This window comes from Carassius gibelio, chromosome B13, assembly GCF_023724105.1.
Source record: "Carassius gibelio isolate Cgi1373 ecotype wild population from Czech Republic chromosome B13, carGib1.2-hapl.c, whole genome shotgun sequence".
Taxonomy (NCBI): domain Eukaryota; kingdom Metazoa; phylum Chordata; class Actinopteri; order Cypriniformes; family Cyprinidae; genus Carassius; species Carassius gibelio.
Genome location: NC_068408.1, coordinates 1,341,921 through 1,369,808, shown reverse-complemented (window position 1 = coordinate 1,369,808; position 27,888 = coordinate 1,341,921). Strand labels below are relative to the sequence as shown.

Here is a 27,888-nt window from a genome sequence, read left to right as displayed (position 1 = left end):
ATAATTTGAGTAACACTTTAATTTATACAATGTCTGTGTGAAGGTCAAAGGTTTGTGTGGTTCTTTGATTCCATTCAATACATTGAAATCAAAGCCATTTTCATATTCTTATTTTCTTCCAAATAATGATGCTCATAATTTCCAATGAGAAAGTAAAAGGTGACAAAGGCATAGAAAACCCTTGATGTTTAACTGAATGAAGAAGAAGCCTTCGGATGAAAACCCTATACAAATGTTAATTTGATTCATATTGCCTCATAGAATTAATGATACTGACAAAAGTCTCATACTTGATTATGACAGTTAATACTCCACTTTATTTTCTAGTGAAAAAAAAATAAACTGAGCCTGTAATAAACTTTAAAACAATCTTTAAATAATAAATCATTAAGGACACACTTTAATCTATTAACTGCTGAAAGCATCGAGGTGGGGGGGGCTGACTTTATTCACAACATAAGAGAGTACATAATAACTGTCTCAAAAAAAATAATAGAAAGATCTCTATTAGAATAATCCATAACATTTGCAATGGACAAGGTGTAGACCGTGAACTGGTTATGGACTGCAGTTAATGAAACTGTTGCAAGATGGATGTGGGAATGATGGAGGCCTATAGGTAGATCTGTGCTAAGGATGTTGTCCTAGGGTGTCTGGTGGACAAAAGAAGAGGAAAAAAATGTTAGAGCATTTTATAAGGAAATAATGTTACTGAAAACTTACTGTGTAAACAATAATACAATACTGGGCAGTGAACATCATGTACAATGAACACAATACTGTCAACGACCTCTGTACTAGATACTACACAGCTGTGCCACTGAAATCAGATTCATGAACATGATTGTCACAATATTTATTTGAATAATGTTTTTGGGTGAACCATCCCTTTAAGGTCCATGTTTGATAGAGATAATTGCTCATTAAGCAGTATTGCTGTGAAAGCTGACAGTAATGAATAAAACTGAACAAATTCTGACTACCATACAATCAAACAGCACAGAGCAACAAACCCAAAGATGAACTGTGTATGTGTGCCCAAACTGTGTGCCCCTACATCCTTCCCGATTTTGTCCTCCAAACAATGTGAAAACTGAAGTCAAAGAAAACAAATATAGTGAATGTATTTATGTAAGTTGTGCTACACATTAGCCAAAAAAAGGGTTAAAATACAAACATGACATTGTAAAACAAAAAAACTCTTTGCTTGCCATTTTAAAGCATAAAACATATAAAAAATCCTAAAAACAAAACACCCATTAAATGTTAACTGTTATGGGGAACATGTATTCACGTTAATATACCCGTATATTCTGAAAATAGTAAATTTAACATAGCAATTGTTTTACGTGTAGTAACTGTAGTAATTACATGTATACTCCTTTACATTTAATGCTCTCATAAATATAACATAGAATATTAAACCTACATTTAAAATAAGTATTTTAGTACAACGTAAATTGTAGTCAGAATCATTGCACTCCTATTCTCTTCAATTATTTCCAAAATTAGACAAGGACTCTACCATCAAATGTAAGTTGTGCTCTGGAGAAACATGACTCAGGTCCACACACATCTGTCAAAGCATCTGTCAGAGCAAACTGCAAATAATATTTCTTTACTGAAGCATTTTCTCCGCTACTAATTGTATGGAAAGTAGTGCGTTGTCAGGTTTAACCGCGAGCGCGTAAACGCTTTCTCTAACACACGCTGGCGCGTGCACTTAGAGAGAGAGCGAGAGAGAGACAGACAGAGAGAGAGAGAGAGATAAAACTCATAAGCCTTGACACCTTTATAGAAATCGGTGATTCTCAAGAATGAAAATGCATTTTTACTTTGGCTTATTTGTTAGTGGGCTGTAAGGTCTCATCAGAAACATTGCTCTGCATTCTTCTTCTTATCATGCTTTATCAAATAATATTATACATATCCATCAGAAACTATAAACTTTGGGATTTAATAGACAGTGAAATTAATTATCTTCTCTCTTTTTCAGTGTCGATTGCCGTCTTATTGTTGTAAGTGGAGTCAACGCCATTTCTTATTTGCCAGATTTATCACAACATGTTTAATCAATAATCACTGATGAAAGTGAAAACATAATGTGTACAGAGACATATCTCACTCGTATGCGTTGTTCTTTTTCTCTCTTTTCTTGTTTGTCTACAGTAGCTACATACACCACAACGGCTCTTTTAAGAGCCACATCTTGAGAACATCTTTGACTTTGTAAGTATATATTTTAAATGACCACTCGGTATTTGGGTTTAGATCAATTACAAAAACATCATACAGCATGTTAGTAATGTCTTAATGAAGACATTAAAGGAATACATAAAGGAATAAAAATAAAAAAATTATTAAATGCATGTATGAATGAAATGGAAACAAAACTAGCATCGTGCATCTGATTTGCCAGATTCATCATAACATCCTAATTAATCAATAACCACTGATGAAAGTGAAAACATTTTAATGTGTACAGACATATCTCACTCCTATGCGTTCTTCTTTTTTGTCTACAGCAGCTACATACACCACAACGGCTCTTTTAAGAGCCACATCTTGAAAACATCTTTGACTTTGTAAGTATATATTTTAAATGACCACTCAGTATTTGGGTTTAGATCAATTACAACATCATGCAGCATGTTAGTAATGTCTTAATGAAGACATTAAAGAGATTCTTACATACATAAATACTAGCATCCTGCTAGTCTCTGATCTCTGATTTGCCAGTTTCATCATAACAATTGATTTTTGATACCAGGAATTCACATTTTTAAAGGGATAGTTCACCCAAAAATTTTAAATCTGTCATTAATTACTCAACCTCCACGTCATTTCTATTTTCGAAACACAAATTAAGATTTTTCGATGAAACTCTCCAAAATGGCAGAAGACGTAACTCGGGAAGAATAGCAGTTGAAATAAATTGTTATTTCTGTTATCTTTGTGCTCAAAAAGTATTCTCGTACCTTCATAAAACTGAAGTTGAGCCACTGATGTCACATGGTCTGTTTTATTGATGTCCTTACTACGTTTCTGGACCTGGGAACATTACAGTTGCATTGAAGTTGATATCAGGAATTGCCCATGCAACTAGTGAAAATAGAATTACTGGTATTCTAAATAATATTTTAACTAAGAAGAGGTATGCTAATGAGTTAATGAATATTAAGGAGATCTGCTTTTCCCATAATCTTCTTTTTAGAGTCAATTTAGGCAAAAGATGGAGAAAGAACATTCATGGACAGAAACGGCCCCTCCTTTATTTTTTTAGTCAATAAAACAATTATATTATGGCTAGAATTTTTTTGTACAAATATTTGTTAATTGTTTTAAAGTAGTTTTTATCCTGTTTCTATTTATTGTTATAAGTCCTTTGGATGATTAAAGAAAAACAAATGAACAAGGCACCACTGGATTCAAACTCCACCACTTAAACCATCATATCTTGGTAGCAGAAACAATTTTGTATATACATAACTATAAAAGATTATTTACTATTATTCTGGGTCAATCTTAAAAAATATCTTTAAAAATTTGTTCGGATGACACTCACTGTCTCATGACTAGACATGTGCCAGTATTCGGTAATGCAATATATCACAGTAATTAATATGCATAATATTGTTATCATGGGCACTTCTAAATACTGTGAATAATTATATTACAAATTATTCCGAATTCGGGATGCATTTTAAGAATACTTTTCCCATCAACTGGTCAAAATGCACAACACCACTGTATGTGTGTGCTCTGATGTAAACAAGCACACATGAGAAGCTCATGAGGAACACTCGAACGAAAGCACATTCATGCTGACAGCAGATGGCGCTAAACTGCAGAAAACGCAGCCCTTACCCTGGAAACCCCCAAAATAAAGCAGCTGCACTACTTTCAAAAAACGTATTTAAGTAGATTTCAATAACTATTTATATTTGTGTATTCGCTGTGGTGCTCAACACAGCACCAAATACTTAAATATTTAGACTTAATAGGCCATTAATTTCAAACGTTTTTTTTACATTTTAATCAGGACTGCAACATGCCCTAGATATTGTTTCAAAGTGTTTTGATTCTTTGTTGTTTGTTTACACTTTACATTAGGGCTTCATTAGGTAACAAACTGCCAATGAAAATTTCTTCTGAACATTCATTGATCTTAGGTATTCCAATATTTAATAACACAGTGTTAAAATCTAAAGTTGCAACTGTGTCATTTAATGAGCTAACATGAACTAAGACTTGTACTTTTTTAACAAAGATTAATAACTTCTGTAGCAAATGTAGCTATTGCTTATTGTGAATGTTAATGCAGTAACTAAGGTTAACTAATGAGGTCTTATTGTAAAGTAATACCAGTAGCACTTGATTTTACAGTCCTGTTCCTCATGTACATACTATGTACTTATTATAGTAATTACAATAACTATGTAATAACTAGGTACTAATCCTGAACCTACCCCTAAACCTAACCCTACCCCATGTAGTTACCTTGTATTACCAGCTTTACTAATTACTAACTTTCTTAGATAAATACAATTTAAGTACACTATAAGTACGTGTTATAACACGTACTGTAAAATAAAGTGTAACCGGAATACCTATTGGTCTTTATAGTTCTTTTGCACTTTAATCTGTGTAAAACCTTAACTTTATATATTTTTCTGTATTGCTTTATTGTATTTTTATTTAAATATTCCGTTTTTTTTTCTTTTTACGAAAAAAGTTATTAAACCTGTTATACTTCATTATAACCATTTTTTTATACTAAATTTCAATATTGTGATAATACCGTATACTGTGATAAAGCATTAGTAATTAAATCGCAACATGAAAATCTGATACCGGTATATCCCTACTCATGTCATTAAATTTTGGTCAGATGAAATTTATATTTTTACATTCATATTGACATTTTAGCCATTCTTACGAGTTTAGTTCCAACCCTCATCCAACAATTATCATCTGGTTGGAATTAGAGAAAAAATTTCAACTAGTTGAATTAAATGGATAAACTATCTAAAATAAGTGACCACACATATTTATTAAGCTTTTGGATGCTATTTCCAGGCAAACATTTAGATCCAATACTTTAAACACAACGACAAAACTGACATTACCTGTTATATTGCTTCCCCAATTACAGAAAGTTCTCTACAGTCAACCACACTCACTCAACAACGTTAACAGTTCACACTTGATCAAAACCAAGGTATGTGTATTTATTGTGACAGAATTATTAGACATTACGCATTGTCACGCATATTAGACATTGGTTCTGAATTCCAATCTTGGGGACCTATAACACTACACATTCTGGATGTCCGTCTCATCTAGCATGCTCTGTTGGGTTAAGGGGATTCTATTATATGATGAGTTAAACCACATGTAAAAGACATCCAAAATGTGCAATGCAAGTGTCTTCCAAAATTTGAGTTGAGAACCACTGCATTTGGCTTATCAGGTTAGTGCACTGCATTTTCTGTGTGTGTTAATATCACAGTACCATGGATTGCAAAAAAACATCTTACTGGACATTGCGAAGAAAAGCCAAGGCTAAGGTGGACAAACAACTCCAGTCAATGGAAGCATCACTACCATCATCATGGAACATGGAACAGTATGGTGGCATGAACAGTGACACAAGCAGCATCGCTGATGACAACAATGACTTTATGGAAGGTTTGTCCCATATTGATGAGCCTGAATGTGTCACCATGGCAAGTGCTTCACATAGCAGTGAATCTGACACAGACTCAGACACAGATTCTGAACTGCATCCAAATTCCCTCAATGATGACTTGGCAACCTGGGCAACAGAACAACAAATAACACAGGTGGCACTAAATGCATTACTTAATATCCTCCGCAAGCATGATCTGAATCTGCCAAAACAAGGCTGGTGGCCAGTACTATCATTTTGGTCTACTGGAATCCATTTCAGGTGTACTCTACAACAACATGGACATTTTGCGGAATGTGAGCAATTTGAAGCTCCAGGTGAGCATCGATGGTCTGCCTCTCTACAAGAGTTCATCAACTCAATTCTGGCCCATTCTTGTAACTGTGCAACATTTGGTGCAGGAGGAACCTGTGACAATAGGTTTGTTTTGTGGTGATAGTAAACCAAGCTCACTGGATGAGTATCTTGAAGACTTCATCTGTGAAATAAAAGACTTAAGTCATGGTTTTGAATTTGAAGGACTCAAAGTTAACTTTACAGCTTACCTCAATGATTTGCGACGCACCTGCACATGCTTTTCTGAAAAAAGTGAAGGGCCATGCAGGCTACCATGGATGCGAAAAGTGCACTCAGGATGGTGTGCACCTGGAGAACAGGATGACATTCCCTAGAAATGATATGCCTCTTAGAAATGATGACAACTTCAGAAATAAGACTGATCCAGATCACCACCATGGCATCTCACCACTAGAAGAAACATCCTTGGATATGGTCTCTGGATTCCCCCTTGATTACATGCACCTTGTGTGCCTTGGTGTCATGAGGCGGCTTCTCCACTTGTGGCTTCGACTGGGTCCTCTAACTTGCAGGCTGTCAGGATTTCAAGCCACTGTGCTGACAGAAAGGTTGGTGCCAAAAAAAATGTACCTATGGAATTTGCGCGCAAACCAAGGGCAGTGAGGGAAATAGATCGTTGGAAGGCGACTGAGTTTAGACAGTTTTTATTGTACACAGGCCCTGTTATGTTGAAAGACCTACTCAGCACGGAGGTATACAAAAACTTCCTCCTGCTTTTGTGGGAATCTTCATCTTGTGCAATAACAGCCTAATTGGTGATCACATCGACTATGCCAATGATATTCTGCGACTTTTTGTCACACACTTTGGACAGCTATACGGCCCCAAATTCCTGTCCTACAACGTCCACTGTCTTGTACATCTTGCAGAAGATGCAAAACACCATGGTGTCCTCGACAACTTCAGTGCTTTCCAGTATGAGGATCACCTTAACAAGCTGAAAAGACTCCTGCGGAAACCTACATGTCCTCTGAGTCAGATTGTGAGAAGGTTCTCAGAAATGCAAAGCTGCAGCAAAAAAAAGGAGAAAAACAACCCACCAATGCTCAGAAAACAACACACGGCTGGCCCTCTACCTGAATGTTTTCATGGATCTTCACAGTACAAAGAAATAAAAACCTGCTCTTACACTCTTAAACTGGACCAGGCCAACAGTTATGTTTACATTGATGGGAAAGTTGCAAAGCTGCAAAATATAATTTCAGCGAAGGATGACATTTACGTGGCCTACACTACCTTCAACAATCATGAACCTTTTTTTGATTATCCCCTTCCATCCTCAGAACTTGGTATTCATCTAGTTGATGGCATCTCAGGACCAACACATTTCTGCAAGTTTGAGAACATTGAGGCGAAAGCTTTCTTAGTTCCTTATGACCGTAATTTTGTTTCAGTCCCTCTTTTACACACACACTAATTTTTTTTTTTTTTTTTTTTTTTTTGGACTTGCTACTTTTATTTTGGGTAACTGAATCATGCATATGAACAACTGAAATGTAATAAGAACCGTTACACTTTATGGGGCTTTAGGTTGTTCCAGATAAAATAAAACAACAACAAAAAGAACATGTACCTGATAGTGGAGTTCGTCGGAGAAGGGAGTACCGGTCCTGTAGCAAAGTCCTGGTACTCAGATGGCCACTCATGGTGGCCTCCATACAAAGACTTGGACCGGTTACTAAAGAGCGTCAGGTTGATGGAGGCACCACAGCCAGATAAGGGTTGGACCAAGCATCAGGCCAGAATTCTACATGAGTCGGGTAAGCGAGTTAAAATACACTTTAAATAAACATTAAAACAGATGACAAAATTACTAATACATGATATTCCACAGCTTAATGTTTTCATGAATTAAGTTTGTAAGAACACATACTTTGATAATTTCAGCATCATTTGACAACATTTCCAAAAAATGGAAAAGGGCATGCTACACTTCTGACATCTCAGAATCTGAAAATTCTATAAAAAGAATTCACAAGTAAGTTGTAAAAATACATATTTGACTTTAAAAAGATACATTGAAAAGTAATTTCAACAAACAGTAATATTCAGTCTTCTGAAACTATAGAAAGTTTATGTGAGTAACATAGATAAATTTAAGTTATTTACTTATAATCTTGAATTCAGCCCTACCTTTTCACTCACAATTAGTAACCAGCCATGTTCAGTTTCTAATGCAGGGCTCGACATTAACGCTTTTCAGCTTGTCCGGGACAAGTGGATTTTGTGAAGGGGCAAGTGAAAGAATTGTACTTGACCGACAGGACAATTAACCTCATTAAAATTTGAATAAACAATAACTAGGGCAGCATGGAAACTTTGGCTAGAATGACTCTGATTGTATTACTTTTAGTGTAAACTCTGATTAAGGTCACATAAGTTGAGGCTCGTACAGCCTGTCTGACTCGTGGAGAAATCAAAACTATAAGCGCAACAGCACACACAAAGAAACAAATGTGAACAAACATAAATATTCTAATTCCATCAGGTGCGTGATTTCACATAGAGCAGCTGTTACTACACAGAGCCGTTGATCACAGACATGCTGTGCAAATCCTAGCATATAATGAACTTGGATTTGCGCAGCTTGTCTGTGAACCATGGCTCTGTGTAGTAATAGCTGCTCTATGTGAAATCACGCTACTGATGAAATTTACCGCCGATTAGAGAACCAGCTTTACTGAAGAGATGTGCATTAATCATCGGCCGATATATATCGTGCACCCCTATTTAACAAAGTCTATACTAAAATTATTTTAGTCCACCAACGTTAATCCGGTCATTTATCTCCGGTCTGGTTTAATTGTCGGACTAAAATCACTGATTTTGCGATATGATTGGTCAGCCTGCATGTCAATCAAACTTTCTGCAAAGGGTCAATTTTGCCAATTTTTTTGCCACATTCACGTAAGAAGAGCTTTTTTATATATATTTTGGCCTTTTCCTAACCTTCCTGGGTTATTGTACGGTGTCAGAAAACCTGTATATAGACCACAGAAAGTAGTATGCACCCTTTTTGGAGTATGAATTGGAAAAGGAAATTACACTGTATTTGTTGCATTTTTTTTGTTTTTGATTTTTTTTAAATTGACAAACATGCTAGTTTATTACCTATATAATCCATTTTTGTAAAATAATCTAATTCCCTGATTTTGCTCTTAGAAAGAAAACATTCTCATCAGATGATGAGCTTCATGAAACCCCCAACAAAAAAGTTAAAATGAATAGAGACAAAAATCCACCTACACCAAAAATCCAACCCGCACCAAAAGTCCCGCCTGCACCAAAACCTCCAGCACCTCTAAAATACATCAAGACAAAAGGTAAAAATACAATAAAACAGTTAAATGACTAAGGCATAATAGTGTGTGACTGCTGAGTGCTATTCTTTTTCAGGTCCTGTTGTACGACCTCTGCTTACAACAAGCAAAGCAGTGAACTCTTTCAGCAATTGTGAGTTTTAAATTGAGAAAACTGATATTTGTGGATGTTTTGTTCCATGCTCAAGAATGTTCCTTAGCCATGGTAAGATCAATGTATAGCACAGGCTCTCGTGATTTGTTGGTTTACATCACTTTTCTTTTTCAGCTTCACCCAATTCTGTTGCTGTTTTAACAGTTTGGACAGAACTACTATCATTACATTCATAACTTGAGGATTTACATACTAATGATGATTTAATAATAAACATTTGGTTGCCAATTAGAAGTGATAGCAATCTCAAGCTTTAGTAAGGCTTTGTGTAGTACAAAATCTTGTTTTGTGAGGCAGACATAACATCTACATACCAATTCTTTCAACAGCATTTGTTAATCACCACCAAAGGGCCATGGAGAAGCCAGAGCAGGCCCGTTTTGAGACTTTCCCCAGCTGTCGAGGTAACAGGCTCTAATTGAGTACTGTAAACACAATGTAAAAGCTGTAAATTCACAGCATTTATGACAACTCAAAAGCCTGACTCCATAACAGGGTGGGTCAAGTTTCTGATTGCTGAATAAATAGATGACATGCAGTTTGTAAACTTATTATTCAAGTTGATTTTCTGATCATATTTTTATTCCTTTAATGAATAAAAACCAGCCATTAAAATGAATGTGTCATGTAAAATTATTTAAATTTACCAGTTCCATCATTGTCAGCTCCAGATGTTCCCGTGAGCTTCTCCCAGGCAGATGAGCCACAAGATCATTGGGGTGAACACTTACCTGACATTCAAGGTAAAAAAAACAAAAAAACAATTAGTATTTGGTAAAAGAAAACAAAAAGGACAATTACTGTACACACATAAGGTAATTCAGCATGTTATGTACAATCTGTCAGAGAATGCATTTTCTTTGCTGAGAACTTCAAGTTCCAAGCAAGAAAGAACACAGCGTAAGTTGTATGACTCACTTTTGGTAAATACTGTAGGATTTCATCTAGGTTTACTATAGAAAATGTGCTTGTTTAAAGCAAAAAATTTAAAGCTACATAAGCTAAAATACAAAGAAATAGAGAGCACAATTCAGTTGAAGCAGCAGAATGAGTACCTTTTGTAATGTCAATGAGCTTCTCTCATTCAGACCGCCAGCTGGAAACTTGGGAAGAACACCCATCTATCACTCAAGGTAAAAAACATTAATTAGTATATGGAGGAAATCAAAAACACAATTGCAAATGAGTCATGGCCTAACACAACCTAATGCAGTTTTTTTCACTTTTTCTAATTAGAGAACAAATTCTCTGCCTTAAGACTCTCTCAAGACCAAAGACCTTCAACCACACAACAAGGAAGAATGCAAAGTAAAAAAAATAAAAAAAGTCAATTTCAGTCATTACTAGGGTATCACTAAAAGGGGTCATATGCTATTTTAAAGACCATTATTTTGTATATTTGGTGTAACAGAATGTTGACATGCTTTAATTTTGAAAAAAAAAACATTTTTCAAATACTGTACATTATTGTAGTTCCTCTATGTCCCGCCTCTCTCAGAAACGTAATTTTCAACAAAGTCCCTCCTTCCGTCAAGCACAGGCTGCTCTGAATGGCCAACTGACCCAATGCATTGTTATTGGGCGAACATCGCAAGCACTCGTCGGAAATGCAACGCCCCTTTCCATAATTGCAAGCTTCATCTTTCAAAGTAAATATCAAGACTGTTAATAATGTCCTTCGTTTTACCATCAGTTCAAGCCCGAAAGGGGAACAGAGTCGCGTGACAGACACAGTGATGATGCAGTACACAAGCCACGGTTAAGACAGCTTATGTGCTATGATTTCTGACAGTCTGTTTACTCTGCTGTGATGTTACCCTCACACACACACGTAATCACACAACATGTTACTCTACGCTGCGCAAAACTCTGCATTTGAACAGTCAATAGCAAACACTTAAACTATTAAGAAAACATACTTAAGTAGCTGATTCAGAATAAGCACCAGATTCAATTCAAGTTTATTTATGTACCGCATTTTACAATACAATCGTTGCAAAGATTGTCATAGCAAAGTCGGAATTTACCTTTTTTTTTTTTTTTTTTTAAATAGCGCACAGCCAGCCTTGTACTCTCCTAGGTTCACAAAACTGTCATCCATTAAATGTGTTGTACAAATTTGAACATCTGGGCTGTTCTGTTGTAAATAAATCTTAACAATGATTCCTCATTGCATATACTTTCGGAAGGCCACAAAGTGCTTTTGCTTCGAAACACAAAGCATCTCCCTGACATGACTGCTTTAACACTAACTGCGGTTCCTGAAACCACACCTTTTTTTTTGAGTGAACATTTGGGCGGCATTACGCAAATATTTCCACATCTTGACTTAGATGTGTAGGGGCATGTTTGAATGAGCCGTTTAGCATGGTCTGGATCAGCCTTATCTTTTAGATTGAATAAATCCTTTAGTGGGAGACTTTAAGCTTTGTAACTCTGTAGATCTTATACATGTACAAATACCTACATAACACACTGAAGAAAAGGAAAAATAGAAATCACATTATATGACCCCTTTAGGAGCCCTTGAGCCAGATTTACTAAACAGGCCAAATTAGCATTAGAGCACAATTCCATAAATTTGCCGATGGGAGGGAAAATTATGCGTGCGATTTCCTGACAATGCAACCTTTACAGAACAGACGAAGCCAGATCATTCCCACAATAACCAGTGCAATCTACCAAGTGCAGCGCAAATTACCGCCTGCTTTAAGAAGTGCCTTTTTGGGCATTAAAAATATAGCAAATAAAAATAATTTGAAGAGCACAAATGTTATTAAATCATTGCGTTATTCATCTTAATACTCACCTCCCATAAATTTTGTGTCTCAAAGGAAAACTACTACAAATGCATATTCAAGGTTAAATGCAAAAACAACTGTCCACATCTTTTCAGCATTAATACTTTACTGCGCCTCTTTAGTAAATCCTGACAGTACTATTTTAACACCAAAAGAAGGTTTGTGCTGGTGCAAGCTGTTAGTAAATCTAGCCCATATTGTATCAGTGTCATGCACTGTCAATTGTTACGTCCCCCTCTGTGTCTAGGGGTGACAAGGGGAGTAACATATGCTATTTATGAAAAATGAACAATTATGTCGGTGAACTTGCAAACAAAATAGTGAGAGAGAGTTGACTATCCGTAATCCCAGCACTCAAACTCATGGAAACTCTTCAAGATTTTATTTACAATGTAAAGTCTTTGTACAGCATTAAAGGGGAAGGGAAAATTAGAGGTTTAACAATATGGATAATTCAAAAAGAAAGAATAAGACGCTTGTAGCTTCAGGAGGGGGTTAAGGCCAAAATAACAAACAAAAAGGGGATGCTAACTGAAAACAAAGTAATCTAACTTACCTAGCAAACAAAACATCAAAATCAACAACATGTCTCTTCCCTGACTTCCTCACTATTCCACAAAACCAGGAGAAAAGCATAAGTTGATAAAATAAAAGTGGCACCCACCTCCTTACTGCGTCTGCAGGCAAAAGAATAAAAAGAAAACAATTTCTAATCACTACAGCCAGTACAACAGGCTGTCTTGAAGATACACTACAGGCCCTGATCACACAATAGTAATCAAATACAACAGGCTTTCTTAAAGCAGCACCACTGCTTAAACCACCAACTGGGAAAAACAGACAAGCCAAACTCTCTCTGGTGTTGTGTCCGTTCCCTCTGTTTAAATACAAGCTCCTCTCCACAGCTCTGACGAGGAACAGGTGACATCAATTAGGTCTCCTGTGAGAGGACAGGGAGGAACAGAGGAAAACCAACAAAAACTACAACTCCCAACAGGATGTCAAGCATCAATGAAGCACAGTTACATATGGAGTTAACACACAGTGTTAACAGCAACAATAACATACATCTTAGGATGTAACACAATGTAGCAAATACAACTTACCAACTTCACCTTTCTTAACTCCAGCTGTTCCAGGGAGCTTGTCCAATGAAAATGAGCAAGATGATGCTTGGGGTGAACAACCATTTAACTTTCAAGGTAAAAGAACATTCATAAACACATACACTGCAAATTAATAACACTAGGTTTATTAACATTACATTTTCTGTACAATCCATCAGTGAACACAATCTCTGAACAAAGATCCTCAAGTACCCACCAGCCAAGAACAAATAGTAAGTCATTTGTAATTTTTTTTTTTTTTTTACCTGTTGACAGCATCGTTGCTCAAAAAGTATGTGTATCATCAGCCTAAGGCTTTAAGCATGTAGCCATATCTTCAGAAACTAAATTTTTCATGACGTGTTAGTTTAATCACATTTAAGAGCTTTATGTGCTTGCAGGTGCTTCTGGTGTGAGACGATGGAGCTGCATCACTAATCAATGTACACGTACGTTAAACTGAAGTGCTAAATTTGTAAAATTATACATCTTATAGTTCAATTAAAATACTCTCCCAGATAAACTTACTGTGTTGCAGCTGTTGAGAGGACAATTCTGGAGGCACTTAATGAACTGGACATGAAGATCAATCATCTGACTTCAGTGGTCCAGTCCCTTGCAGCAAACAACCGTTCCAGTGCTCCAGTGGTGGACAGCGAGGATGAGGTCTTTCCTCTCACAACCATGGAGGAACTAGACAAACTGGAAAGAAAATTATCAGAGAAAGCAATGATGCAAAAGATGGTAAAAATCATTGACATTTGAAGGTTTAACAGTTGCAATGAAGTAAATAATATCTATTATATACCCGGTTTCACAGACCAGGCTTAAGGCTAGTCCCAGACTAAAATGCATGTGTGAGCTGTCTTAACTCAAAATAACTTGCAATAACATTTCGTACAATATGTCAGTGCCATTGTTTCATCTCAAGATGCACACATGCAGCATTTTTATAAAAGCAAAACTAGGACCTATAGTCCTGATTTAAACTAATCCCTGTTCTGAGCTCAGTAGTAACTGATTACATGCAATCTGGATTACGTACACAGATTCTAGTAAATAAAGAACTTGTAATTATATAAAATTACATTTTATAAAACTCATAATCAGACTACAGTTACTTTTTATGGATTACATGATTAAATATTTACAATATAGTAATAGATTATTCTATTACCCCCCCCCCCCTCCTAATTTCGCTTTTTAATTTTTTTAATTTTCCTTTCTAAAATAGAAGGCTGCTTATATACATTCAGAAAGTCTTCAGGTTTTGTGGATATTCACACAGAGACCCGTCGTTAGTCAGGTGGCAGCGTTTGATCACTGGATTTAAAATAATTTAATGTTTAAGAACATAGCATCTGCATCAACACATTGATTTTTACAAACTTTTTTTTTGTCGTCTGATCACCTAATATATTTATTTAAAAGTACTCATGAAATTTTTAAATATATATATTTTTAATAATTGTCACATTTCTATGTTCTTTGGTTCTGCGACACTGGTTATGGTCACATGACATGCAGGTAAACAAATTAAACTTTTTTTTTTTAAATGCTTTATTTTAATTTAAAATCTTTTTGTGATTTAAATAATTATTAGCTTCTCATTAATTGAACTCACAAGCCTCCTACAGTTCATTCACAAACACCAGTTTGAGAAAACTTGACATAATATATTATTTAATGCATTTCATGCTATAAATAACAACAATTAAAATATATTTACTTACTCTTTGTATTTTTATGTCATATGGTACTTTAATTATCCTATTTAAATTTGATAGACTACTTTTAGATTACTTTTGACCAAACTCATCTGATTACATTATTTAAAACGTGTAATGTAATGGATTTCATTGCTAACTACAATTTTCTAATGTAATTTGGAATCAGTAACAGATTACAATTTGTGAGTAACTACTCAGCTCGGTCTGAGAAACAGGACCATAATGTTTGGCCATTGTCTATAATGTTTTGAAATGTGTTTTTATTTTTAAGGTGAACAGGTTATCCATCAGTGGAGGACACACACTGAAGAAAACAATATGGAGAATATGCTCCAAGGTGTTTGGTCCTGTAGCCAAACAGCTAAACTGGTGTGGTAGGGGAGAAAAGCGAGGGATCAGGAAAACAAACATAGGAGCACTCCTAATAGGTAAATTACGTCCAAAATGTTTTCCAATGTACAGTGTACGAGGAACACTTTAAATTAAGGTTCATTAGTTAACATTAGTTAACATGAACTAAGAATTAACAATACTTCTACATAATTTATTAATCTTATATGTTAATTTCAGCATGAATCAATGCATGCATCAATGCATTATTAAAATCATACGTTGTTCGTTAAAGCACGATTACCCCTCGTGAGCTTTTCATACAGATGATTAGGACTATATATTATGCATGTGCCTACCAGCAGATACATGCCGTTTTAACAGTGTAAAACGCGGTTTCATACTCACAAGAGCGTTTTAGAAATGTTAACTTTTGTTTTACGATTAACAGTTAGGCTAAGTGACGAAGAACTGTTGATGAACCACAAAATCAGCTGTTACCGCCACTTGACTAAACCACAGAAACAACTATTCGTCAATATTAAGCTAATACTTATCTGTTTAATTTGCTTTATATAAAATCAAACATACACCACACATATTAATGAAAATGAATCTAGCTACATACCTCAGTTTTCCCGCGGCGATCACTTCCACGTGCGCGTCGATGTGATGATTTGTAAGCACATGCGCAGTACTGATGAGGAGTCGACTCCAAAAGATTCGATTCCTTGAATCTGACCAGCCCAGTTTTCGAAGTAGACTTAATATAAAATTATTAATATTCAACTCAGGCTGTGTCTCCACTAATCTGGGAGTCACTCTAAAAGAACCTGAAACCGGTACCAGTTTAAAGTTTTTATGACTGAAGCAGAATTTCAGCACCACTGGAAATGAACAGTGACCAATCAAATAGAAAGCACAGACATGAAACGTTCTACTTGTATGTTATATTAGCCTACATCACGCTGAGTGGCATTAAAAACAGTCGACAAACATTAATTGCACATCAATTATCTATATTAATTAGATAATATTAAGGCAGGCTAATCATTCTCAGCTAGTAACTCGCATCGGGATCATATGAACAATTAAACAGACATAAGACTAAATAAATGTCTTATTTTACATTATTTTGCGCAGTTAATGCATAATTCTTAAATGGATTTGTTTGGATCGGCATGCATTTATCTTACATGACTAATAGAATAATGAATAATTTAATTGATACTGATACAGACATTATAGCTTTAGGGAAGGACGGATGTTGCAATCATTTTTTATAGTTTGCTTATCATTGTCTAAATTCATAAGAGCCCAGTTTAAAACAAACATATTTTGAGGATTTAATTAAACAATAAGTGAAAAAAGTTTTATTTGTCAAACTTATTTAAGTTTTACCTTTTAACATGCAGGAGCAGCTATGAAGAATCCCGTGCTTCCGTCGCCAACTGAAGCAGAGGCTGAAAAACACATTAAGGATTATCTCCGCTTGGCCCCAGGGAGAATGCCTTGTTAGTCAACTTGCTTTTTTGTTGTTTGTTTGTTTGTTTGGTTCAGGATTAAAATAATAATAATAATAACATAAACGACTGCTTATTTTCATTCACTGTTAATAAAAGGATACAAATCATTCAACAGCATGTTGTGTTCTTTCATTCTGAGTGGAAAATACTTGGGGTTAGTTATTATACTTTTCTCATATGTGAAGACGCATGCATAATCAGTGTAACTAAAGCTGTGATCAATAAAAGGAAATATGAAGGACGGACAGACGTCCCCGCGACGTACCTGTGCTATCTGGGACAGCTCTATGAAAGACTCAGATCACGTATCAAAAAATAAATCGCTATAGTAAAAGAGAAATAATAAGAGGAGTGAAGTTTCTTACCGTTCTGCTGTGTTTGGTCCTCACGCGCGTCTGACGCTCCGCCCCTCACACAAGCGTTTACAGCGCTAAATTAATCATCTTTTCTAATTATTATACATTTACTTCATTGTCAGCTTCAGGTACTTCATTTATTATTGTTCAATCAACTGTTTGAAACAAAAAAAAGGTTGTATTTCAGTAATAATTCAAAATTATCAAAATAAAATATACCAAATAATGGTTTATATTTTAATATCCTTTAAAATATAATTTATTTCTGTGATGTGCAGCTGTATTTTCAGCATCGTTCCTCCAGTCTTCAGTGTCACATGATCTTTAGAAATCATGAAAATGTGATGATTTATTATTAGAACTATTAATAGTTGTGCTACCAATTATTATTTTGGAATCTGTGATACTTTTTTAAGGATTCTTCGATGTATAATTTTTTTTAAAGAACAGCGTTTATTCAAAATATAAATCTCTTCTAACAATATTAATTTTTGATATCACTTCTTATCAATTTAACACATCCTGAATAAAAGATTCTAAAATCTAATAAAGAATACCATTTCTAATAAAAAAAAGAAAGGATAAAATTTACTGACCCCAAACTATTGAACTGTAGTGAATATTGTTAGAAAAATCTTTAAATAAATGCTCTTCTTTTTAGCTTTTCATTCATCAAAGAATCCTGAAAGAAGTATCACGGTTTCAGCAGCACGTAATAAATCATCATATTATTCTGTGACACTGACGACTGGAGGAATGATGCTGAAAATCTCAGAAATAAAATAGATTTTTATGTATATTAAAATAAAAAATAATGTTGTTTTACTTCATAATAATATTTCACTTTTTTTCCTGTATTTTTGATCAAATAAATGCAGTTTTGATGAGTAAACTCCGGTAAGAAAAAAAAAAAAAAACATAAAAAAATAATTCTGATCCCAAACTCTGACCGGTGTGTGTGTGTAGCACTTACACACTAATCCCCACAATAATAAAGATGTTAAATACTCATCTGAGGAGAAAACTATGTTGCATCATAATGAAAGGATGTGTGACCTACACTTTTCTGTAAACTGAGCCAAACATTTTTTCCCTGATTTAGGGTAGAGTAAGAATATTTACTGTATTGCGCAAGTTAGTTCATACTTAGATATAATTTTATATGCAATATTACCTTTTCTTTTCATCATCTTATTTAAGAGTTCATGATAATCAATGTTCAACTTTATTTCTCAGTTGATTAATCAATCCACAATTCATAAAACAAAAAAAAAATGCAACTGAGGTACAAGAAGTATTGACATCCAAAAGTCATTGAAATCATTTAAAAATCACATCGACAGGTTAAAAAAAAGCCTCAGGTCAAATATTCATTTATCACTAATTAACTGTTTGACAAACACTTCCTGCTCCAAAGTGCCGATCTGAATAAACGGAGTCGCGAACAGGCTCCGAAGTTCCTATCTGAATCAACCGAGTCGCGAACATGCTCCGAAGTGCCGATCTGAATCAACCGAGTCGCGAACAGGCTCCGAAGTGCCGATCTGAATCAACCGAGTCCAGAACAGGCTCCGAAGTTCCTATCTGAATCAACCGAGTCGCGAACATGCTCCGAAGTGCCGATCTGAATCAAACGAGTCGCGAACATGCTCCGAAGTGCCGATCTGAATCAACCGAGTCGCGAAAAGGCTCCGAAGTGCCGATCTGAATCAACCGAGTCGCGAACATGCTCCGAAGTGCCGATCTGAATCAACCGAGTCGCGAACATGCTCCGAAGTGCCGATCTGAATCAACCTAGTCGCGAACAGGCTCCGAAGTGCCGATCTAAATCAACCGAGTCGCGAACATGCTCCGAAGTGCCGATCTGAATCAACCTAGTCGCGAACAGGCTCCGAAGTGCCGATCTAAATCAACCGAGTCGCGAAAAGGCTCCGAAGTGCCGATCTGAATCAACCGAGTCGCGAACATGCTCCGAAGTGCCGATCTGAATCAACCGAGTCGCGAACATGCTCCGAAGTGCCGATCTGAATCAACCTAGTCGCGAACAGGCTCCGAAGTGCCGATCTAAATCAACCGAGTCGCGAACATGCTCCGAAGTGCCGATCTGAATCAACCTAGTCGCGAACAGGCTCCGAAGTGCCGATCTGAATCAACCGAGTCGCGAAAAGGCTCCGAAGTGCCGATCTGAATCAACCGAGTCGCGAACATGCTCCGAAGTGCCGATCTGAATCAACCGAGTCGCGAACATGCTCCGAAGTGCCGATCTGAATCAACCTAGTCGCGAACATGCTCCGAAGTGCCGATCTGAATCAACCGAGTCGCGAACATGCTCCGAAGTGCCGATCTGAATCAACGGAGTCACGAACAGGCTCCGAAGTGCCGATCTAAATCAACCGAGTCGCGAAAAGGCTCCGAAGTGCTGATCTGAATCAACAGACTTCGACCAAAGAATGTAAAAAATAACTATATTTCTCTAATAACTCTACAGCTCTATGAAAGACTCAGATCACGTATCAAAAAATAAATCGCTATAGTAAAAGAGAAATAATAAGAGGAGTGAAGTTTCTTACCGTTCTGCTGTGTTTGGTCCTCACGCGCGTCTGACGCTCCGCCCCTCACACAAGCGTTTACAGCGCTAAATTAATCATCTTTGCTAATTATTATACATTTATTTCATTTTCAGCTTCAGGTACTTCATTTATTATTGTTCAAACAACTGTTTGAAACAAAAAAAAGGTTGTATTTCAGTAATAATTCAAAATTATCAAAATAAAATATAGCAAATAATGGTTTATATTTTAATATCCTTTAAAATATAATTTATTTCTGTGATGTGCAGCTGTATTTTCAGCATCGTTCCTCCAGTCTTCAGTGTCACATGATCTTTAGAAATCATGAAAATGTGATGATTTATTATTAGAACTATTAATAGTTGTGCTACCAAATATTATTTTGGAATCTGCGATACTTTTTTCAGGATTCTTCGATGTATAATTTTTTTTTTAAAGAACAGTGTTTATTCAAAATATAAATCTCTTCTAACAATATTAATCTTTCTGATTCTGATTTCTGAAGATCACGTGACACTGAAGACTGGAGGAATGATGTTGAAAATACAGCTGCACATCACATGAATAAATGACACCATGTATATTAAAATAGAAAAATGTTAATAATATTTCACAATATTACATGTTTTCCAGTATTTTTGATCAAATAAATGCTGTCTTGATGAGTAAAATAAATTCCTGTAAAAAAAAACATTAGAAATAATTCTGATCCCAAACTCTGACCGATAGTGTGTGTATGTGTGTTATATATATATATATATATATATATATATATATATATATATATATATATATATATATATATATATATATATATATATAACACACACACATAAGCCCACTAACACACTAGGCAAGGCAAGTTTATTTATGTAGCACATTTCATACACAATGGTAATTCAAAGTGCTTTACATAAAAGAAAGTAAAATAATCATAAAGAAAAATTATAACAAATATAAAACAAGCAATTTTAAAACTTTTATAATGATTAAAAATTTTACTTAATTAAAATGAATTTAAAAACGGTTACAAAATTATTTTATATAAAAAAAAAAACAGTGAAAATATAGTGCAACCATTTCGGACATTGCACAGTGCTCATTCAATAAATGCACAGCTAAACAGATGAGTTTTAAGTCTAGATTTAAATGTGACTAGTGTTTTAGCACATCAGATCTCTTTTGGAAGCTGATTCCAACTGCGAGCGGAATAGACACTAAAAGCAGATTCCCCTTGTTTTGTGTGAACCCTTGGTATTTCTAACTGCATTACTTGAGGATGTGCTAATCGCCTTCCTGATATTTATGATCTTCTCAGAAAAGAAGGATGCAAACTCATTGCATTTGCTGTCTGAGAGCATTTCACTTGGAATCTGTCTTCAGTCTATGTCTCGTAACTTTGAACGCTCCTCTGGTTTCAGTTGTGTTTTTATTTATTTTGGTGATGTATAAATGAAGTCTTCCCATCTGCCTGCACTTGAGTCTTCGCCTCTTGCGATCTGTGACACTATGTCCTTAATAACAATGGATGAAAAGTTTAGAGCCCTACTGATGATTAAGTCTAGAGTGTGTCGACCCTTGTGTGTGGGTCCATGTACATACTGAATCGACAGGTTAAAAAAAAGCCTCAAGTCCAAATATTAATTTATCACCTGTTTGACATACACTTCCTGCTTCGATGTCCAGATTTGAATTTAAAAAAATCTCAAACATGCTCTGAAGTGCCGATCTGAATCAACCGAGTCACAAACATGCTCCAAAGTGCCGATCTGAATCAACCGAGTTGCGAACAGGCTCCGAAGTGCCAATCTGAATCAACTGAGTCGCGAACATGCTCCGAAGTGCCGATCTTAATCAACCTAGTCGCCAACAGGCTCCGAAGTGCCGATCTGAATCAACCTAGTCGCGAAAAAGCTCCGAAGTGCCGATCTGAATCAACCTAGTCGCGAAAAAGCTCCGAAGTGCTGATCTGAATCAACAGAGTTGCGAACAGGCTCTGGAGTCCCGATCTGAAAACTTCGACCAAAGAATGTAAAAAATAACTCTATTTCTCTAATAACTCTACAACTCTATGAAAGACTCAGATCACGCATCTATAAATAAATCGCTATAGTAAAAGAGAAATAATAAGAGGAGTGAAGTTTCCTACCGTTCTGCTGTTTGGTCTTCACCCTGTCTGACGCTTGCGGCGCGTCTCCGCCCCTCACACGCGCGTTTACAGCGCTAAATTAATCATCTTTGCTAATTATTATACATTTACTTCATTGTCAGCTTCCTTTATTATTGTTCAATGAACTGTTTGAAACAAAAAAAAGGTTGTATTTCAGTAATAATTCAAAATTATCAAAATAAAATATATAAAATAATGGTTTATATTTTAATATCCTTTAAAATATAATTTATTTCTGTGATGTGCAGCTGTATTTTCAGCATCGTTCCTCCAGTCTTCAGTGTCACATGATCTTTAGGAGTCATGAAAATGTGATGATTTATTATTAGAACTATTAATAGTTGTGCTACCAATTATTATTTTGGAATCTGTGATACTTTTTTAAGGATTCTTCGATGTTTAATTTTTTTAAAGAACAGCGTTTATTCAAAATATAAATCTCTTCTAACAATATTAATTTTTGATCACTTCTTATCAATTTAACACATCCTGAATAAAAGATTCTAAAATCTAATAAAGAATACCATTTCTAATAAAAAAAAGAAAGGATAAAAATTTACTGACCCCAAACTATTGAACTGTAGTGAATATTGTTAGAAAAATCTTTAAATAAATGCTCTTCTTTTTAGCTTTTCATTCATCAAAGAATCCTGAAAGAAGTATCACGGTTTCAGCAGAACGTAATAAATCATCATATTATTCTGTGACACTGACGACTGGAGGAATGATGCTGAAAATCTCAGAAATAAAATAGATTTTTATGTATATTAAAATAAAAAATTATGTTGTTTTACTTCATAATAATATTTCACTTTTTTTCCTGTATTTTAGATCAAATAAATGCAGTTTTGATGAGTAAACTCCGGTAAGAAAAAAAAAAAAAAAACATACAAAAATAATTCTGATCCCAAACTCTGACCGGTGTGTGTGTAGCACTTACACACTAATCCCCACAATAATAAAGATGTTAAATACTCATCTGAGGAGAAAACTATGTTGCATCATAATGAAAGGATGTGTGACCTACACTTTTCTGTAAACTGAGCCAAACATTTTTTCCCTGATTTAGGGTAGAGTAAGAATATTTACTGTATTGCGCAAGTTAGTTCATACTTAGATATAATTTTATATGCAATATTTCCTTTTCTTTTCATCATCTTATTTAAGAGTTCATGATAATCAATGTTCAACTTTATTTCTCAGTTGATTAATCAATCCACAATTCATGAAACAAAACAAAAATGCAACTGAGGTACAAGAAGTATTGACATCCAAAAGTCATTGAAATCATTTAAAAATCACATTGACAGGTTAAAAAAAAGCCTCAGGTCAAATATTCATTTATCACAAATTAACTGTTTGACAAACACTTCCTGCTCCAAAGTGCCGATCTGAATAAACGGAAGCCGCGAACATGCTCCGAAGTTCCTATCTGAATCAACCGAGTCGCGAACATGCTCCGAAGTGCCGATCTGAATCAACCTAGTCGCGAACAGGCTCCGAAGTGCCGATCTGAATCAACCGAGTCGAGAACAGGCTCCGAAGTGCCGATCTGAATCAACCGAGTCGCGAACATGCTCCGAAGTGCCGATCTGAATCAACCGAGTCGCGAACATGCTCCGAAGTGCCGATCTGAATCAACCGAGTCGCGAACATGCTCCGAAGTGCCGATCTGAATCAACCTAGTCGCGAACATGCTCCGAAGTGCCAATCTGAATCAACCTAGTCGCGAACAGGCTCCGAAGTGCTGATCTGAATCAACAGACTTCGACCAAAGAATGTAAAAAATAACTCTATTTCTCTAATAACTCTACAGCTCTATGAAAGACTCAGATCACGTATCAAAAAATAAATCGCTATAGTAAAAGAGAAATAATAAGAGGAGTGAAGTTTCTTACCGTTCTGCTGTGTTTGGTCCTCACGCGCGTCTGACGCTCCGCCCCTCACACAAGCGTTTACAGCGCTAAATTAATCATCTTTGCTAATTATTATACATTTATTTCATTTTCAGCTTCAGGTACTTCATTTATTATTGTTCAATCAACTGTTTGAAACAAAAAAAAGGTTGTATTTCAGTAATAATTCAAAATTATCAAAATAAAATATAGCAAATAATGGTTTATATTTTAATATCCTTTAAAATATAATTTATTTCTGTGATGTGCAGCTGTATTTTCAGCATCGTTCCTCCAGTCTTCAGTGTCACATGATCTTTAGAAATCATGAAAATGAGATGATTTATTATTAGAACTATTAATAGTTGTGCTACCAAATATTATTTTGGAATCTGCGATACTTTTTTCAGGATTCTTCGATGTATAATTTTTTTTTCAAAGAACAGTGTTTATTCAAAATATAAATCTCTTCTAACAATATTAATCTTTGATATCACTTCTTATCAATTTGACACATCCTGAATAAAAGATTCTAAAATCTAATAAAGAATACAATTTCTTATAAAAAAAGAAAGGCTAAAAATTTACTGACCCCAAACTATTGAACTGTAGTGAATATTGTTAGAAAATATTTATATTTTAAATAAATGCTCTTCTTTTTAACTTTTTATTCATCAAAGAATCCTGAAAAAAAAGTATCACAGACTCCCAAATAATATTTATCAGCAAAACTGTTGATAATTGTAATAATAAATCATCATATTATGCTGATTTCTGAAGATCACGTGACACTGAAGACTGGAGGAATGATGTTGAAAATACAGCTGCACATCACATGAATAAATTACACAATGTATATTAAAATAGAAAAATGTTAATAATATTTCACAATATTACATGTTTTCCAGTATTTTTGATCAAATAAATGCTGTCTTGATGAGTAAAATAAATTCCTGTAAAAAAAAAAACATTAGAAATAATTCTGATCCCAAACTCTGACCGGTAGTGTGTGTATGTGTGTTATATATATATATATATATATATATATATATATATATATATATATATATATATATATATATATATATATATATATATATATATATATATATATATATAACACACACACATAAGCCCACTAACACACTAGGCAAGGCAAGTTTATTTATGTAGCACATTTAATACACAATGGTAATTCAAAGTGCTTTACATAAAAGAAAGTAAAATAATCATGAAGAAAAATTATAACAAATATAAAACAAGCAATTTTAAAACTTTTATAATGATTAAAAATTTTACTTAATTAAAATGAATTTAAAAACGGTTACAAAATTATTTTATATTAAAAAAAAAACAGTGAAAATATAGTGCAACCATTTCGGACATTGCACAGTGCTCATTCAATAAATGCACAGCTAAACAGATGAGTTTTAAGTCTAGATTTAAATGTGACTAGTGTTTTAGCACATCAGATCTCTTTTGGAAGCTGATTCCAACTGCGAGCGGAATAGACACTAAAAGCAGATTCCCCTTGTTTTGTGTGAACCCTTGGTATTTCTAACTGCATTACTTGAGGATGTGCTAATCGCCTTCCTGATATTTATGATCTTCTCAGAAAAGAAGGATGCAAACTCATTGCATTTGCTGTCTGAGAGCATTTCACTTGGAATCTGTCTTCAGTCTATGTCTCGTAACTTTGAACGCTCCTCTGGTTTCAGTTGTGTTTTTATTTATTTTGGTGATGTATAAATGAAGTCTTCCCATCTGCCTGCACTTGAGTCTTCGCCTCTTGCGATCTGTGACACTATGTCCTTAATAACAATGGATGAAAAGTTTAGAGCCCTACTGATGATTAAGTCTAGAGTGTGTCGACCTTTGTGTGTGGGTCCATGTACATACTGAATCGACAGGTTAAAAAAAAGCCTCAAGTCCAAATATTAATTTATCACCTGTTTGACATACACTTCCTGCTTCGATGTCCAGATTTGAATTTTAAAAAATCTCAAACATGCTCTGAAGTGCCGATCTGAATCAACCGAGTTTCGAACAGGCTCTGATGTGCCGATCTGAATCAACTGAGGGCGCGAACATATGCCGAAGTCCCGATCTGAAATCAACGAGTCGCGAACATGCGCCGAAGTACCGATCTGAATTAACCGAGTCGCGAACAGGCTCCGAAGTGCCGATCTGAATCAACCGAGTCACAAACATGCTCCGAAGTGCCGATCTGAATCAACCGAGTCGCGAACAGGCTCCGAAGTGCCAATCTGAATACACCAAGTCGCGAACATGTTCCGAAGTGGCGATCTTAATCAACCGAGTCGCGAACAGGCTCCGAAGTGCCGATCTGAATCAACCGAGTCGCGAACATGCTCCGAAGAGCCGATCTGAATCAACCCAGTCGCGAACAGGCTCTGAAGTGCCGATCTGAACCAACCGAGTAGCGAACATGCCGATCTGAACCAACTGAGTCGCGAACATGCTCCGAAGTGCCGATCTTAATCAACCGAGTCGCCAACAGGCTCCGAAGTGCCGATCTGAATCAACCTAGTCGCGAAAAAGCTCCGAAGTGCTGATCTGAATCAACAGAGTTGCGAACAGGCTCTGGAGTCCCGATCTGAAAACTTCGACCAAAGAATGTAAAAAATAACTCTATTTCTCTAATAACTCTACAACTCTATGAAAGACTCAGATCACGCATCTATAAATAAATCGCTATAGTAAAAGAGAAATAATAAGAGGAGTGAAGTTTCCTACCGTTCTGCTGTTTGGTCTTCACCCGTGTCTGACGCTTGCGGCGCGTCTCCGCCCCTCACACGCGCGTTTACAGCGCTAAATTAATCATCTTTGCTAATTATTATACATTTACTTCATTGTCAGCTTCCTTTATTATTGTTCAATGAACTGTTTGAAACAAAAAAAGGTTGTATTTCAGTAATAATTCAAAATTATCAAAATAAAATATATAAAATAATGGTTTATATTTTAATATCCTTTAAAATATAATTTATTTCTGTGATGTGCAGCTGTATTTTCAGCATCGTTCCTCCAGTCTTCAGTGTCACATGATCTTTAGAAATCATGAAAATGTGATGATTTATTATTAGAACTATTAATAGTTGTGCTACCAATTATTATTTTGGAATCTGTGATACTTTTTTAAGGATTCTTCGATGTATAATTTTTTTAAAGAACAGCGTTTATTCAAAATATAAATCTCTTCTAACAATATTAATTTTTGATATCACTTCTTATCAATTTAACACATCCTGAATAAAAGATTCTAAAATCTAATAAAGAATACCATTTCTAATAAAAAAAAGAAAGGATAAAAATTTACTGACCCCAAACTATTGAACTGTAGTGAATATTGTTAGAAAAATCTTTAAATAAATGCTCTTCTTTTTAGCTTTTCATTCATCAAAGAATCCTGAAAGAAGTATCACGGTTTCAGCAGCACGTAATAAATCATCATATTATTCTGTGACACTGACGACTGGAGGAATGATGCTGAAAATCTCAGAAATAAAATAGATTTTTATGTATATTAAAATAAAAAATAATGTTGTTTTACTTCATAATAATATTTCACTTTTTTTCCTGTATTTTTGATCAAATAAATGCAGTTTTGATGAGTAAACTCCGGTAAGAAAAAAAAAAAAAAACATAAAAAAATCATTCTGATCCCAAACTCTGACCGGTGTGTGTGTGTAGCACTTACACACTAATCCCCACAATAATAAAGATGTTAAATACTCATCTGAGGAGAAAACTATGTTGCATCATAATGAAAGGATGTGTGACCTACACTTTTCTGTAAACTGAGCCAAACATTTTTTCCCTGATTTAGGGTAGAGTAAGAATATTTACTGTATTGCGCA

At 35.1% G+C, this 27,888-nt stretch overlaps 1 protein-coding gene across 1 annotated transcript; it reads left to right on the top strand.

Moving 5' to 3' along the window:
- Positions 1–7,583: 7,583 nt before the first annotated feature.
- LOC127970442 (uncharacterized) lies at positions 7,584–17,065 on the top strand. Its single transcript, XM_052573034.1, has 11 exons — positions 7,584–7,809; positions 7,937–8,027; positions 9,212–9,372; positions 9,446–9,502; positions 9,853–9,927; positions 10,189–10,266; positions 13,610–13,663; positions 13,832–13,879; positions 13,969–14,174; positions 15,432–15,588; positions 16,906–17,065. Exons 1-11 carry the CDS (start codon positions 7,617–7,619, stop codon positions 17,007–17,009), a joined length of 1,224 nt encoding a protein of 407 aa, XP_052428994.1. The 5' UTR covers positions 7,584–7,616; the 3' UTR covers positions 17,010–17,065.
- Positions 17,066–27,888: the final 10,823 nt, after the last annotated feature.